General features: G+C 38.7%; 1 protein-coding gene across 6 annotated transcripts in view; it reads right to left on the bottom strand.

Annotated features, from left to right (window-relative positions):
• Window positions 1-16672, bottom strand: part of SPAG9 (sperm associated antigen 9) — a 57581-nt gene that overhangs the window by 16282 nt on the left and 24627 nt on the right. For all 6 annotated transcript variants that reach the window (XM_048964747.1, XM_048964749.1, XM_048964748.1 and 3 more), the window contains 15 exons: window positions 14705-14858; window positions 11652-11862; window positions 11093-11192; window positions 10319-10440; window positions 7279-7336; window positions 6783-6935; window positions 6653-6704; window positions 6126-6256; window positions 5033-5089; window positions 4044-4217; window positions 3271-3400; window positions 2926-3018; window positions 2477-2644; window positions 1596-1767; window positions 168-395 (listed from right to left, as the gene is read on the bottom strand). In XM_048964747.1, coding sequence (XP_048820704.1) covers window positions 168-395; window positions 1596-1767; window positions 2477-2644; window positions 2926-3018; window positions 3271-3400; window positions 4044-4217; window positions 5033-5089; window positions 6126-6256; window positions 6653-6704; window positions 6783-6935; window positions 7279-7336; window positions 10319-10440; window positions 11093-11192; window positions 11652-11862; window positions 14705-14858 — 2003 coding nt within the window. The remainder of the gene's footprint in view (window positions 1-167; window positions 396-1595; window positions 1768-2476; window positions 2645-2925; window positions 3019-3270; window positions 3401-4043; window positions 4218-5032; window positions 5090-6125; window positions 6257-6652; window positions 6705-6782; window positions 6936-7278; window positions 7337-10318; window positions 10441-11092; window positions 11193-11651; window positions 11863-14704; window positions 14859-16672) is intronic.

Genomic DNA, 16672 nt, shown 5'->3' with positions numbered 1-16672 from the left:
AGCACTTCCACAAAGTTTTCAGCTGCAAGTATGTCAGATTTACATGCCATTTCCCATAGAGTACTTGTTTTACACCACCTTTTAAAGGCAGCTTATTAAATACCTGGCCTATTCACTTTCTCAGCTACATCAGGAACATCTGTAGTGCATTTCTAAGATTTTCATACCTGACTGTTTCTCTGCCATTGGTGAGGCACCATTTGCACTATGAGCTACAGGTGCTCCTGTAACACCCTCTGCAGTACAGCCAACCACTGTTATTCCTCCCAGCATGCTATCAGTTTCTGCAGAGCTGTTGCTAGTCATACTTCCACACAGAGATGACTTGTCCACTTGATTGGGATCCACTTCTTGAGACCCTTCCTCTCCCACAGGATAGTCTGTTTCCCTTGCTCCTGAAAAAGATTAAAGTTGCATGTTTCCATGAGCATAAAGGCCATCCACCTCTGTATCTAACAACAATCTAAGCTTTCACACTGAGGGAACTTTCCAGCATGAGATTTCACAAGGAGAATTCCCATCTACAAAAGAATTTTTAACGTAAGGGATGCTACAGACGCTATCACTGAATAAATCTGTTCAAAAAGCAAAAGCAGTACCTACATACGCTGATATCTGAAAGTTATAGGCCACAATCTCAATTTGCAGAGTTCTTTAACTCCTTTAATTCCATTTCAAACAAATTAAATTTCATGACAGATACTTATATGCAAGGTTACCTACATCTCTACAGATAATTTCACTCCAAAACATCCTTTGTACTAGAAAAATGCAGGCTCTTCTCTGTCTTCAGATCCTCTCAAATACTTTTAAGGCTTAAAAACAGTAAAATGCTATAAATGTCAAGAAACTATTTTTTATGCTCTCTTGATTTTATAGATTATATACAACTTCAATGTAGCATAACTTGCAACATCAAAGCTTACTTTCAAGAACTTATTCCAAGTTATTCTCCTCCCTCGCCAGTTTCGTGGCCTCCTATTTCTCCTAACTTCCCAAATACCTGAAACCAGCCCCTCCTTTGAATTTGATCATTTTTAAATACCAAAAGATGACTTGTTCAAATCTTCCTTGGGAGGAATTTTCTTCAGAGCCTATTACACAACACCACTGAAACTATTACCAAAAGCTTTTACAAGAAACAAGCAGCCCAAAAGCACAATTTGTTGTTTTCCAAAATCATGACTTCCTATTACACTGCCCTCAGTACATGCTCTACATACATCCTCAATGTAACAAAGATTCCCTCTACAGGTGGTTCCAAGATTTACTACTTAAGCAAGAATAAAATCCAATGTATTTTTCCTAAGCTACGTCCACAGTTCTGCAGAACAATGGCACTGCTGTACCATTTGTAATACAGCAGACAAAAACAATTCTCCCTAGTTCTTGACATCTCACTAACTTTTACCTAATTCAGGTCAAAAGCCAACCGAAAATCAAAACAAAAAAAAGATCTCCCTCAAGCTAAACATTCCTTAACACCATGCTACAGAAATATTTTATCACACTGATCTTAGATTTTATCACTGCTTAAGAAAATCTAAACATGATGCACTCCAAGAAGTTTTAGGTCTTGCTTATGCAGTCTTTACCTGGTACACTAGCAATACAAAGCACGTGAGAATTACAAACAATGAAACTGTCCAGAATATTTCCTGGTTGATTAGCATCAATAATGATAACTTTTGTAGCAGAATGTGTGCTCGTACAGATCCAGACTAGACTGGATAAGTCTTCCTGATGTTTCAGCTCCTTCTGCTGGTCCTGCAGGAGAACGAAGCAGAGCAGAAGTGAATGACAACAAGAGGGACAAGAATAAAAGTACTGCCATTGATCTGAAATATATTACTGTACTTGATCACTTACCACATGCCAACATAGCTTTAATGTCACTGCAAAAATTAGTTACTTGCTCCAAACCCGCAGAGAACATTAAAAACCCCCATATTTCATACTCGCATAGACACAATATAAAATAGTTCTAACCACACAATTACACAGTCAGAAAAGCATAATACAAAGTAATTAGCATGTCAGCTACCACAGTCATCACCACAGACTGCAATGTTGCAATGCAATTCAAACCAAAGTTAAGACTTCATTTCTATGCTCTCAGTAAGATTTCTGTTCAGTTTATTAAGTTCATGAACACACTGTGCCATCACTTAATGTTAGTCTCAGACACCTTAGTGCCTTTAGTTCCCCTCAAAGCAGGCAGCTCTACTAGCACAAGCAGCACACTGCTGTGTTCTGAAATGGACTGCCTCCTGAGACTTAACAACAAGCTGAGACGCAGAGAAGAATTAACAATATTTTGGGTTTTTTCCTCCTGACGCAAGCACCTTGCATTGGTGACTTCCTGAGAAAAACTATGACCACTGACAATGTACTTGGTAATCAGGTTTAAGCAACAGATAAACGGTAAAGGAATGTAACTATACAAGCTATTCAACATCCCATACAGTGATCTTACCTTGAGCTCCTGGTCTAGTCTGTCTAAGCTACTCTGAGATCCTGTGCGCTGCTTGTTGCCATCTGCATCTGTGCCAGCCACATCATTGTAAAACACGCTGGCACCAACCACAGACCCGCCATCCCGCGTCTTCCCTCCTGACAGGTTTACTCCCACAGCACACCACAGCTTGGAAGAAAAAGATTTCGTTTATCTTAAGCTAATAACAAAGGCATTCAGTACACTAATATCAAAATTAGGATCTTTCAGCAGTCCGGTTTATGGAATTCATTAATGTTAAAGCCATATGTTTCTACTGAAGCTTGAATTAATTTGAGCTTTATGGCAACTGTAAAATTTGCAGAATTTAACTATAACTGCACTACAGAAAGAAGATTGAAACTATAAAACAGAATCACGCTATAGGCTGCCTAAAATACAGCCTCTATAAACAGCTCCAAGTATTCTACCTTCATAGAGGTATCCTTCTCATCTAAAGGTCTCAGGTAAACAGGTACAGGTAAGTTTTTCATCTTATTGTCACCTTGGCCACCATTTGCCACCTAGACAAAAAAAAAAAAAGACATCCAAAGATATTTACAGTTGTCAGAATCAGTTGACTAATTTTGTTAAATATGCTTAAAGAGTTTTGCTTTGTGTTTTTTTTTTTTCCTTCAGAAAGGCTGCCTTCAAATGGCAAAGTTAGAGCAAAACAAAAGTGCTGGAATCAGCTCAGCTGCAAAATAACAGTTCCCTAGTCTGTTAGAATTTCACAATGAAATCACCACCATTACACTTGAAAATAAGCATAATACCTGTTTGTACTTTTGAGGTAGACTCCAGCCAAATGCTTGCACTCTACCATCCTCTTTCTGGACATGGGCTTTCACCTGACGATACTGTTCTCTTTTCTGCTCTCTGCGTGAGGCTAAACTGGCTTCAGTTCTAGGAAAGAATCGTTATTAAAGAACCTTTTACTTATACTCTTTAAAATTCTGTGCATCACTGAAGCTGTCATTAAACTCATCTGTATAACACCAGGTTTCCTGTGGGCTATTTTTAAGGAACCTGGTTAAGATGGGCAAACCAGAAAGACTACAGTCAGTACCCTTACATAAAAATTAACTGCATGGCTCACACAGTTACTGGAAGTCATGAAGTTGTAAGCCAAAAGCATGTACTGCCAAAAAGAAGCATGGGATGAAAAAATAAAGATACCAGTTAGCCTGACACATGCTGTATTTTTATACCAACCTTAAACTGAAAGTATCTGAATAGTTATTACTTAGCTATAACGCTTTATAATATTTATAACAATAACAATAATTTCAGTACTGAGTGCTGCCTCTTATGACTAAAAGCACTTTTATAAATGCAGTGGTATATGCTAAACAACACATCACTGCTGGCTGCCCAGAATCAGTCATTGCTGTGCAACTAATCTACACTGATCTCCCAGATATCAGCATTCACTTCAGAACATTACAGCTCTCTTAGCAGCAAGATTGCTTGTTTAACCTCAAGAGAACAAAAAAAGGGCAAATATTGGACAGATCACATCTAGTATTATGAAACCAAGGTGCCTTACTCATCACTGAGGAACTCAAAGGCTTTAGATTTGTCACTTGGCAATTGAGATAAGGTGCTGCTTCTTTTCTTGACTGATGGAGTAATATGTGAGGTTGGAGCATTATATTTAACGTTGACAGGAGGTTCTGGTTTCTTAGCTGTATTGCTAGATGAACTGAAGAGCCTGCTAAAACTAGAATAAAATAAACAAGAAAACTGTTAGGATTAAGGTACATTCAGACTCAACGGTGCAGGCATAGGATCACATAGGATAGCCTTCTCAAGCCATCTGAACTAAAAGTAGAGCCCAACACAGCAGTCATTGCACACTCAAATACTTTCAAAGCAAAGAAACTCATGTCAATAGATGTTCTTGAAGAATTACTGACCATTCGTATATTAAATGTAATAGGATCTTGAATTAATAATTCAAGAAAACTAGGATGTGAACTTACATCTGGAAGACGGTTTTATGATGCACGTTAGTTCATGCACAGCACATTCTAAAACCTCCACCACTCCCTGAGCTAGAAATATGTTAGATATCAGCAAACCACAAGAGGATTATTTGCCAGGTATCTTGTTGTGAATAATGCCATTTCAGATCTAAAGAGCTTCAAGTTAGAAAGGAAAACTGACAGAGTAAACCATACTTCATAGAGAAAAAGGAAGCTGAAATAAATGCAATCCACACAAGCTATTCAAATTTCTATTGTTCATCATAAACAAAAAAATCAAAATAAGTTCTGTGCATATTCAGCTACAAAGAAGTTACAGCACTTTGGCATTTAACTTCACAAAGTGCACAGCCATTCATTAGATGATGCAGCTTACGATGGATTTGTCTTCAAGAACAGTCTTACCGAGTGGGCATGCTAGGTAACAAGAGGAAAACAATTAAGACATCTCCATTTGCTGAAAGACAATTAGCTAACATATAAAAGTGTGCCAGCTAACTGGTTAGGGTCTTTTATACTCATTGTTAGTGAGTTGTATTTTAATACTTACAACTGCCAAATGCTTGATCTCTTCTTTTCTTGCATGGCTGGATTTTCTCTTGATGCTCTACAAGAAACACATTTTAAGTTTACTGAGTATAAAAATCTAAAAAGGGAAGGAACAGGACAGAGTGCAACTTACTTTTACAGAACAGAACAACCGATACTGAAAGTATCAAAGCCAGTTTCTTCACACAGCACCTCTAACAAGCACAACACTGACATCACCAACACACACAAGCATCACAAACATCTAGTAAGTACTCTGTAAACAGGATGGAAAACTCATGCAACATTTTACAATGAAAACAGATTAAAACAAACTTTAAATCCTTCCACCTTAGTATTTTAACCACTGCTTTTTATTTTAAAATTTTACTTTTTGACATAATAGTAAATAAATGATGGCAATTGCCCCTAAAGTCATAAACCCAATAACAGAGATGAGATTTCTGTAGGAGACAATAACTATAGCTACAGAAATGCAAACCACAGCTGCCTGGAAATACATACTTCCCTCAGACTCAGAACGGTTCATGGGTATTAGGGACAATAATAGAAGAAAACGAATGTCACCACGGTACCTGACCAGCAGGCGGCAGCAAACGACACTGCTGCCCATGGAACCGCCTGGGGTGGCATCCCCTCCAGGTAACTCAGTATTCAAGATGCAAGCTAGACCAAGTTCACTAATTAATATTTAACAAATCTTGCAATTTTAAAATCGTGCTTTCTCCTGCACTATTCAAGATCTTATGCATGGATTACACTCAACCTGAAGGCTGACTATCACTTTTTTGAGGTTCCAGCTGCTAACTGAGCACACTGCCTTAAGATGCACGCACACGTATGGTAACTTCTCCCCCTAAGAAACACTGATGATTACAAAACTTTTATAACCATTTCCACTTTCTCAAGGGGTGTTTATTTCACATCACGTGCAGCAATACATTTTCGGAGGTGTCACCAAGATCCCATTCTAGCAAACCAATACACGAACATAACTTCAAGAACTTATTCATGGGCTGGCAAGCAGACAAGTCTACTGACCAGATCACACACAGATAAAGCCAGTGAAATCCAAGGAGCGAAGTGTCTTTTACCTTATCATTTCAGTCCATCGGACAGCTTCCTGAAGTTCCATCAGCCTCTCTTTATACTGATTCCTTTCCATCAGGACACGAGCCATTTCAACACGAGTGAAGCGCTTCCGCTGGGCAGTGGGGACATCACTCTGAACACAGAAAAACAAACACAGAATGAACAAAGGAGCACAGCAGGGCCTTGCAGAGTCAGCCTCTGCCTTCAGACAAGAGTCAGTTTGGGGCACAATTCCAGATTCAAAACTGTTTGGAGCTTTGTAAAAACTAACTTGATTTTACCCAGTGCTTTCTGCCATACCATCCTCTCCACCCATCCTTTCAAATTTAGTACAATCTGAATAAAAGCAGTTCTTCAGGAAAGATAGAGATAGTGAATTTAAGTTTACTTGGGCTCTTTAGATCTGTTTTAACATGGAGAAAGTTTACCACTTAGGCAATTTAGCTTAACAGCATTCACTCAATGCATGCAGTGTTATGTCCAGTTGTGAATTACCAATACAAACATACACATGCACACATACACCTACATCATCATCCTCCTTAGCTTTTTGTCTTGCTTCCTCTGCTTCTGCACGAGCTCTAAAAAGAAAACAAAACATATAGCTGCATTAAATACCACAGCAATTTTCTTTTTCAGAATCATAGTATCAAACATACTTTTTAAGCTCCTCTTCCAGTTCTTTATTCTTCTCTTCAAGCTTTTGCTTTGCTTGTTTTACAGCCTCTAATTCACCTTGTAGGACATCCTTCTCACAGGTCAATTCATCCACCTTTGCTATTAAATCATTCTTCACTACATTCAGTGCATTCCTAGACAAACATTTAAAACATCATTACAAGGACTGACTATGGCCTCACAGCATATTCAGCTTGAGTTTTATTCTTGACCATGCTTAAGTTTCTCATGTAGAGCTACTATAAAAAAACCCATAGATTTTCTGAAAGCAGACCAAATCCTCCTGCCAACTCCAACATTCACAAAATACATTTGTACCACTGCAATTAGAAAAAAAAAAGCAGAGAATTCAGAACAGTTTGTTGAGTAGTTACATTCCTCAAGATAGAAACATGCAGAGACTGATACAAGTCTCCACGTAACAGAGGAGGACAGGAATATATTATTATTATTTTTTACACAGACATTCACACTTACTTTGTCTCCAACAGCTGAGTGTTTTCCAAAATCAGGTTTTCCACTTCACGACCCATTCCTTTCCAAAGGAAACAAACACAGAGTTAGCAGATGAAACTCATTTTCTCAAAGGCTCAGTTTTCCTGTTATCCAACAGTAGCTGAATTTTAAGTAAGAAGTCTGGCAAAAAAATTACAAGCTACCTGAAATTTCAGGATCTACCTCCTGCAGTTAGATTTCCCCTCCACCTTCTTCCCAACCTGCCTTCAAATAAGGACTAAAGGCAGGCCTGGCTAGCAGGCTAATGCTACCTAAATACATACTGGGGATGCTACAGTATTACCAACTCAACAGAAAATAAACATGTATGGCATCAGTGGGGAAGCATTAGTCCACAAAACATTAATTTTACAGTGTTCTGATGTCTGTTACATCAGTTAAGAGTCAAAAGTACGTAAGTTAGACAAAACATGCTGATTAAAGCTCACATTGTGAAAGCCCTGCAAATTTCCCCAGAGCAAATGATACCTTACCAAAGAAATTATGGTCTTTAAAGCCCATGCATTCCATGTAAAGCAAAAACAAGAACAAGAAACATTTCATGAAAGGGGTAATATGGGTGAAGAGCAGTAAAATACTTAAACTTATGAAGTACGAGTGAATTAAAACAAAGCCACCACCAATAACTGGAAGTGAAATGTGACGTGATTAGAAGCAGGACTTTATATGAAAGACGTTAAATAAAATTTGTCGTAAGCATTTCTCTTGGTTAGACTTATAAAAACCCAGTAATTGAATAGAAACCTACTGTCTGTGAAAGAATTTAGAAGCAGGTAATCAGAAATGCTCAACTGTTCAGTATGCTTCATAGGAATATGCTACTACAAAAAATGAACTCTTCACGTAGCTGCTTCAATATTATTGCATTTCTGGAAATTAATTTCCCACCCCTATTGTTTGCATGCACAAAGTAAACAATTGCAGGGTTTTGAAAATAAGGCAGATACGGTCTGTTCACAGCTGGCACAGCAGAAGTATTTTCAGATTAAACCTTCCACTGCTACCACAATGATGACAGCAGTGCTGCTGATTCAAGATCAACACAAAAAAGTCTCTTAATGGTGGAGGCTTATTTTCTATGAACACAACTGCTCAAGTAACTTTGCTAACAGACTTAAAAGACAGTTTCATAGCAATAAAAAAGGTTACTCTAAAAATAGACATGCAGGTCTAAATTCCCCGAGTTTTGGATTAAAAACAAATGATACTGAATGCTGAAGGAAGTTAGATTAGCTGGTGGGACTTCACTGCTAATGGGAGAAACTCATTACACTGCAGCCATAGAGGGATGTTACTCCAACAGCTCTTTCTGAACGTTTTCAGAGGTCACAGAAGAAGCCAGGACACTTCAAACATTTCAGGATCCATTACAACAAGTAACCAAAAACTAAACCAATATAACAAATAACCAAAAACCAAAAATAGCCAAAAGAGTGCGAGGGAAAAAAAAAAAAGTGTTACCAAGCAGGGAAAAATGCAGAGAATGCATTTCATGAGAGCAGCAGCCAAGAACGCCTAACTGTAGAAGCAACAAATTTCAATTTTTTTTAAAAGAGAAGCATACACACCAGAATATTCCCCTGGGTGCGCAGCCCAAGAGAAAACATTAGAGAATCCCAATTAACTACTTTTACAGACCTCAAAACAAGTGCTTGAAACACAGCTACCCTGGATGCAGATGTGGCTACTGAGTGGTACAAAGTGCTTTGGACTACGGTCGTGTTTTAAGTGAAATGGTCTTTATATTGTCCATCTATTAGGTCACATTCTGCATAACAATCATTACAGCACGTTCATTTTGCATACACTGATATTAACAGCAGTGGTTTTACTGAAAGTGCTAATGAAGACAAGAACAAGCCTCTGATACATTAGACTAAGTAGTATATTATTTTTGCCTACAAAGGAAAACAAAGTATTTATCATCAGGCAATGTGGACAGAAATTTGATTTCTATCATGCAGATAAGGAGCAGAAGTTCCAATGTTTAAACTACTTCTCCAGCACCTCTGGTTTTGCACGCAGAATGAGACATGAGCTGCCCACATGAAAATGCAAGAGTTTGGGATGAAATACATTTGGCAAGGATGGCATGGCTCTCACTGCTCAGGATTCCAAGCAGTACAGAGTAACAAAGAGAAATCCTCTCTCAGACTGAAAATAGGTCTGTTAGTCCAAGTGGGAAATGCTCTCAGAAATGTCCCCTGCTTCATGTAAAGTAGGTTTGTGGTAGAATGCTTAGCCAGAAACTTGCCTGCACACATAGTAATCCTAAATGCTATGCATATCTACCTCTGCACTGTCAGAAAACAGGAGCTGAATGATTTTCTACATACATTTCTAACAGATACACACATGAGATGCAGCTGCACTTTACATACTGGAAAACGAGGCCTAAACATTGATATGCCCAAAAACCCTTTGTGATAATACTAGACAGTAATAATTTATAGAACGATTTTTTTAATGGCCTTTTTGCTCCTCATCAACTCACATCCCCCAAACTTGCAATCTGTTTAGTAAGCATGCAAGCAGCAGCAAGCTGCTCGATGGGGAAAGAAGAAATGTTTCCCCCTTCCCTGCTTTTAATTAATAGTTTCATTCTCAAATTACCATCACTGCATTATACTGTAATTTTCTTATAAATCATATTCCACAGAGTTGTGATAAAGTGAAGCAATTACAGATGGGCATAACCTGCATTAGGTTATCTAACACTAAAAAAAAGACTGCTTCAGTTCAGGACAAAAACTTTTTGTCAGATAACATACATGGAAAACTGGAATAAAGAACAGTAACCTGGTGCCTGTAAAGATTACGGGCATGTTGGAGGAAAAAACACATTTTCCTTTTTTTTGTTCCACAATCCCAATTTAACTAACTTCAGATAAGACTCAGATACTTTTAAATTCCTCCTAACAGCAAACCTACTAAGTGTAATGAAACATTTCACACCCAAGGAACGCTCCAGCAAACAGCATCATTAAATAACCCTTCTTACCCAGTAAGTCTGCACCTTCGTCCACATCTCCAATTAAGCCAGAACCAGCAGATGACAGCTCTTCAAAGAGTGATTCTGTATTACGGTCAAATGCTTTGTTCTCTATGCCTTTGGTAGGGGTGCTATGCAAAGAAAAAACAAACATCACCAAGAAGGCAGAATGAAAACATTCCCAATCTGAAGTTCCCTTTATGTTACTATGAATAGTTCCCCATGAAAACAAGTAACATTTTCAGAAGCTTTTGGCTTAGAGCCCTAAATTCTGTTCTCATATCTTTTCTAATGTTACCCTCCACAAACAATAGCCTGCAAAAGAATCAGATTCAGGCATGCTACAACTGGGATTCCTCCTTCAGAACATGATAAAAAATGCTATAGTACTCTGAGAATCAGTCCTAAGTCCAGATTTTAGATGTGCAGGTGAAAGAAAGCACAAGAGGCCAGGAAAGCAAATGCAAGCATCTTGAAAACTAGATTTAAGGGAAAAAGGCCTCCTGGTGTAGAACTTCTGATCAAAATATGGAAAGAATACTGAAGCATTCTGAAGTTTGCTGTATAATGAAGTTCAGCTGTAGAAACAGACTAAAGAACTGCTGTTACACTTAAAACCTCCAGAGGAATTTGGGGAAAGAAACAGGGTCACAGAAGTAGGAGATTTTATTATATAATGCACGACCTCAGTCATAATAATTCAAAACAAGTCATGAGTTCAAAACTGAAGTTTGGCACCTTTTAAAACTGTTTTTCCTATTCCAATCACAGTAATCAACTTACCTGGAACCCTTATATCCACTGAGATCTTTATCCATATCCAGCTCTGGAGTTGACTCAATGATTGCTTGAACTTCAGATTTTTCTTCATTTTCATTTCCACCTAAAGAAAAAGTAAGATGTGTAAATAAAACAAAAATCACAGTGAATTGTGAGATTGGGCGTTACATAAAAATAATACCACGTTGACCACCAACCTAACAGACTCATTGAAAGACTTATTTAGGTAACCACGTGAAAAGATGCATGGATTTTGATATCCTTGAGCACACTGGAATTTCTAAGCCATTTTCTCTTGAATCTAACTTAATTCCTATGAGAGTAGACATCTATCTCATTTCAAGACTTTGCCTGGATGAGTGCCACTTCTGCTGCTCACATGGGAACATCAGAAATAATTCTAACATCGCCAGTAAAAAACAGACTTGTTTCTTACCAATGTTTGGTACACCTAAAAAATGAGTAAAAACACACTTGTCATCTGTGGCACGCGAATAAGAAATTTCACAACGACTGCATGAGATCCATAATAATAATTCACTAAAAAGGAAATGCAGCTTACCAGTGGACACATTCCTTGTCTCTTGAGCGACCTGTACTTCAATATTCTTGCTTACGTCCGGCTTCTCATTCTGCATATCTGCACCCTTAGCAAATCCTTCAGCATCTTCCTTTTGAGGAGTTTCAGCAGGCAGTGCAGGTACATCTGAAGCAGCCGTGGATGCTGGAGTAGTGGTTTTTGAACCTGCTTGGCTAACGTCAGAGAGCTCATCCTAAAATTGAACAATTATTGAAAAACACTAAAAATAAGGAGGACTGGAAGAGTTACGCTCTTCATTAAAGAGCAAGTAATAAAACGCCCGCATTTTGCTGAAGAACGTGTAAGAACAGAAATAGAAAGAATACCTGCATCCTGCACCACCGAGTGCATCTTTAGACTGTGGGTGTGGTTTTCTCTCCTGTTAAGGAGATTATAGCTACATAACACACATCCTTGCTTCCATGCTTTTTCAAAATCTAAATTAATAAAGTATATCAACAAGTTTACTGCGTTATTCTGTTAAGCCTTGCAGACAGCAGGCTGTACCACTGCAAGTAACTCTTCTAGCTGCAAAGTTAATTGCTGACAGTCTTTCCAAAGCTGTTCTAGAATTTGTACTTGTTCAGAACATGTATGATGTCTTAAAATAACTTCTTTAAGAACAGATTCAGAAGCACTGGTGCAGAACATGTATTTAACTGGTATAAAAATATAGCACAGAGAACTGTATTAGCATTCAGACATCTTAACTATCACTTAAACAGCAGCATACCAGCAAACAAGATCTCGCTGCAGATATGAACGCAAACTGGTCCATTTAGGACACAGTCTCCAAAACTTAATGAGACAGAACTTCATATTTTGTGGTGCTTTAATTTACTGTACTGCTTGCTTTCCTTTTCAAGAACAAAATGCGAGATGACTTTTCAACCTCACTAAAAAACAGAGACCTGAATAGAGACGTGTCTTCTTTCATTTGTGTCAAGTATGAGGTTACCAGCAGTTGTCATGTTTAATTTTTTTTTTTTTTTTTTTTTTTTTACTTCTGCTACTTCCTTGCCAGGAAAGACTTCAGTTCACCACAGCAAGGAGGAAGTTACACATTTACGTACACCCGCATAAATGGAAAGCCTGCATCCCACAGGAACAGTGACAAAGTAACATTCCCACTTATGAACAAACTCTGCTGCTTTAAGCATCTTCCTATCATTTACTTCATTTTCATCCCCTTGGTAGTAAGTTCCAGAACAAGCTATTACTGTTTAATGTTCTGACAAAATTATTCAGAAATCTCAACCAACAAACACCTTCAGAATAACTTATTGTGCAGTTACTCAAGGCAGCAAAAGCCATATATTAAGGTGTCACATGAGATACTCGTGTCCATTAAAAATAACAGACACTATTCCCCAACTAGCTTTTTGAACAGGTGCGGTCCAGCCACCAACAGACGAATGATTCATACTTCAGCAACCACTCACAGAAGGGAGGGAACGATGCCCCTTACCACGGGAATCCAGAGTTCTCACAAACATAGAATAGAACCTCAAGAGAGCTGTTGGCTCCGTTCAAACATTTTTACATCTTTGTATTCCAAAAGCATTCACTAACTGCTGCAGCATGCACTGACCACCAACTTTCACATGCAAAGCTCAAGAAAAATGGCTTGACAGTACAAAAGAAAACACTGAAGAGAATGGGCCTTGGCTTGCAGAAATCTCAATTTATGTCACATTTCACACTTCTGACTTTACTATCTGATGCATTTTATTTCAGGCTTGTCCCCCACCCCCTCCAATAAACATTGCTGATTAAACTACTGTGTTTGTTTGGTTTATACTCACACCCAAAAAATTGCTCTGGACCAAAGCAACTTAGAATAAATAGGTTTAAATGATCACAATTCGTACTGTTCACCAACAACTGTTTTTAACAATTAACTATTTTGAGAGGAGTTACAACATGACATCGATTATGACAACATCCTGTAATCAATGTAGTTTTCTGAGCAGTCAAAGAATCAAAAATGTCCCTTTGTATCCCATCCCAACCTGTTCGTGGTTTTATGTAATCTGTATCCCAATCAGTTCTTCTAAAGGGAGAGCTCTGTCAATTTGCTTAAATTAATTGGCGTGGGACAAAGGGAATAGGAAGATTTTAAGATCCAACATGGCTCTAGCCAGGAGCGACAAGTTTTAGACTCACACTCTCGCTGCCACTGATATTTGTTTGTAATCCATCATTACTTACACTTCCCATTACCTTCATATGACCTCTTGGGAAAAGAAGTCTGAGTTCCAGGCACTTCTGTAGAGCTTTTTTTTTTTTAAAATCAGTTTAGTATTCCCACACTGGTAATTAAGTTCAATTCGGAGGAGACTACATCACTTCATCTCCACACATCAGAAATAACAGTGCATCCCTTCTCCTCAGACCCTTTCACTAACATAAGGAGACTGAGGTTATACAGTCCGCAGTTCCTCAAGCTGCATTTCCAGACCCACTGCAGACTTCCAGACTTGCTGCACTCCAGCATTTTTTCCCTTCCTGCAGCTTGCTCTGTGCCACCCTCCCACTGCTGGAATGCAGAACAATTGGAGGAATTACAGCCAAGCTACATGTAAGGGAAATCATATCACAGGCTAATTTAGGAAAGTTTGGTCACCCACCTCTGTGGTATACCCATACTATATGCACAGATAGGCAGAGGCTGTTTCAGAATATATAGTAATCCAAGCTTTCCCTCCAGAAGAATGTTAAATCAGCAGATCTGTTTACTCTATTTGCATATCTGGTCAGTAGAGAACAAGCTAGTGACCTTTGGGAACGGTCCTTAGACAGGAAAAAAACACTTGTGAACACAAGAACTGTATTACCACTTTGGAACAGTTTGGAAAATGCAATCCAAACTGTTTCTACTCTCAAAACTCCTTTGAATTGCCACACCTTAATTGGTTTGCACAAACAAGTCACGGTTCTACCTCCTCCCTTTCAATGCCTTTCCCCCTCTCCCCAGCAATGAACCATACCCCGTCCTGGGGTTCCTCTTAAAGCACAAGACACTGATCACTCACCTTCAGGCTTGTGTGGGACCGTGGCTGGCTTAGCTCATGGAATTTCCAGTGCTCTGACCCAGGTGTTTCCCCTGCTTCTCTCTGAGCCTCAGGTGTCAGCAGTGCATCTCCAGGAGGCAGTGGGAAGATGCCCAGCGATATCGGCCGCTCCTTTCTGTTGGAAAGAGACAGATTGCCCCGTCAGCCATTGCAGTCACACACCTTTTGCTGTATGCCTCTGAAATCAGCAGGGAAGTTCTAAAATGACAGGGTCAAACATGCATATGCTTTTCTCTACTTAATACAGAACACAGCATATGCAGTTTGCATTACAGCATATACTAATTTTTCCTTTTGCGTTATTTGATTGTAAATACGCTATTGCATGGCTTTAGGCAGTAGTATTGATGGCACCAAATCTAATCTATAGCAAACTGAAGTTCCACAGAAACAGAACAAACAGATGAAAATGTCAACTTTGGCAGATTAGCCTTCATCAACCACCGGAAACACCGCATTGTTTTTGTGCAAGATACACACCACCACCAAACTTCAACTAAATCATTCACTGAAGCATTTGGGAAAGCCAAGCTATTATCCTGAAGTCCGACTTTAGGATCACTTGACTTATATGAACTTGTGTAACATGAAGAAAAACAAACAGGTCAGGGAATTACCAGCGTCAAAGCCAGCCAAGGCAGAAATGCCACAGTTTTAACAAACATCAGTTCAAGTCTCTGCTTCACCCTGCAGTCATACAATGGCTTGAGAAAAGCTAGAGATGAGCAGCCAGTGCTCCCACACCACTTTGCTTCTGTGAGCAGCAGCACTGGTTGCACGTCACAACTACAGCTTCAGCTTTACTCATCAGTAAGGAAGGCAAAGAACTTCATCCCCGCTCTTCGCTATCTTTTGTCACTTCTCAACAAACATTTCAAAGATTCACATGTTGCATTTTCCCCAAGCTTTCCTATACCCAATCTTGCCATCAGTAATGTTATCAGTGAACAAAAAGGCCTTCTTCTTAGTAGCATGAGGGAAAAACACTGTAGAATGCAACTCACAGGATGCTACAGCCAGCCCTGAAAACAAATAATATCAGCTGGGCACAGCATTAAGATAAAACAGAGTATTTGTTCAGACAGAACAATGAAATACAGAAAAAAAGAGCCATAATCAACTAGTGAAACTCAAGTAAAGCTTTAGGTATACTGAAGACAGAAGATAAACACACACAAGTGATGGCAGACTATTTTTCTCAAGAGAAAGCATTGCAGGTGTCCCTGCAGACACAGTGCAAACAAAATACGAGCATTTGAAATATCCCATGTATTTCAGCATTATAAGGACAGTCAAATCTCAGTCACAGCAATTTTTACAAGGCTTTTCACAAAACAAACATAACCTCAGACTCCTAAGCAGAATTAGTGACTACATACAAGTTATACGCAAAAGCACAGCAGGCAATGTTGAAAAGCATAGGAAAAACTAAGTTTTTTTTTTTAAGCCTAGATAAGAAGGTAGTCAAGGAGAGATTAATAAAATAGAATTATTTAGCAATTAAGCAGTCAAGTGCCATTTGGCAGATTTTGACACCATCAAAAAATGCACTACAGTGCATATATGAATAGTAAGTGATTTTGTTTATCAAGAACCTTCCCAGAAGAGAGGTATGAAGATGCTGTTACAGATGTCTGGAAACTCTCACATGCACACATCTTGGTCTTTCATAAACATTGGTCCAACTTCAGTTGGAAATTCAGAATTAGAGCAAAATATGCAGCAAAGCAAATAATGCAAAAATGAGTCCAGGTTACAAAATAAAAAGCATCAGACAGTTGATAGCTGTTGGAGCAGTAACTCTGCTGAAAAGCATTCAGGAAAATAATGGCCAAAGAACTAAAGGACTGGATTCCAGCTGTCGCTGCTTTTCTTTACATTTCCCACAACTCCACTGTGAACAAAAGACACCACAGAAGCTTAAATTAT

Source organism: Lagopus muta, chromosome 18 (genome assembly GCF_023343835.1).
Source record: "Lagopus muta isolate bLagMut1 chromosome 18, bLagMut1 primary, whole genome shotgun sequence".
NCBI lineage: Eukaryota > Metazoa > Chordata > Aves > Galliformes > Phasianidae > Lagopus > Lagopus muta.
The sequence above is the reverse complement of the archived record's forward strand: the minus strand, read 5'-3'. Positions and strand labels throughout refer to the sequence as shown.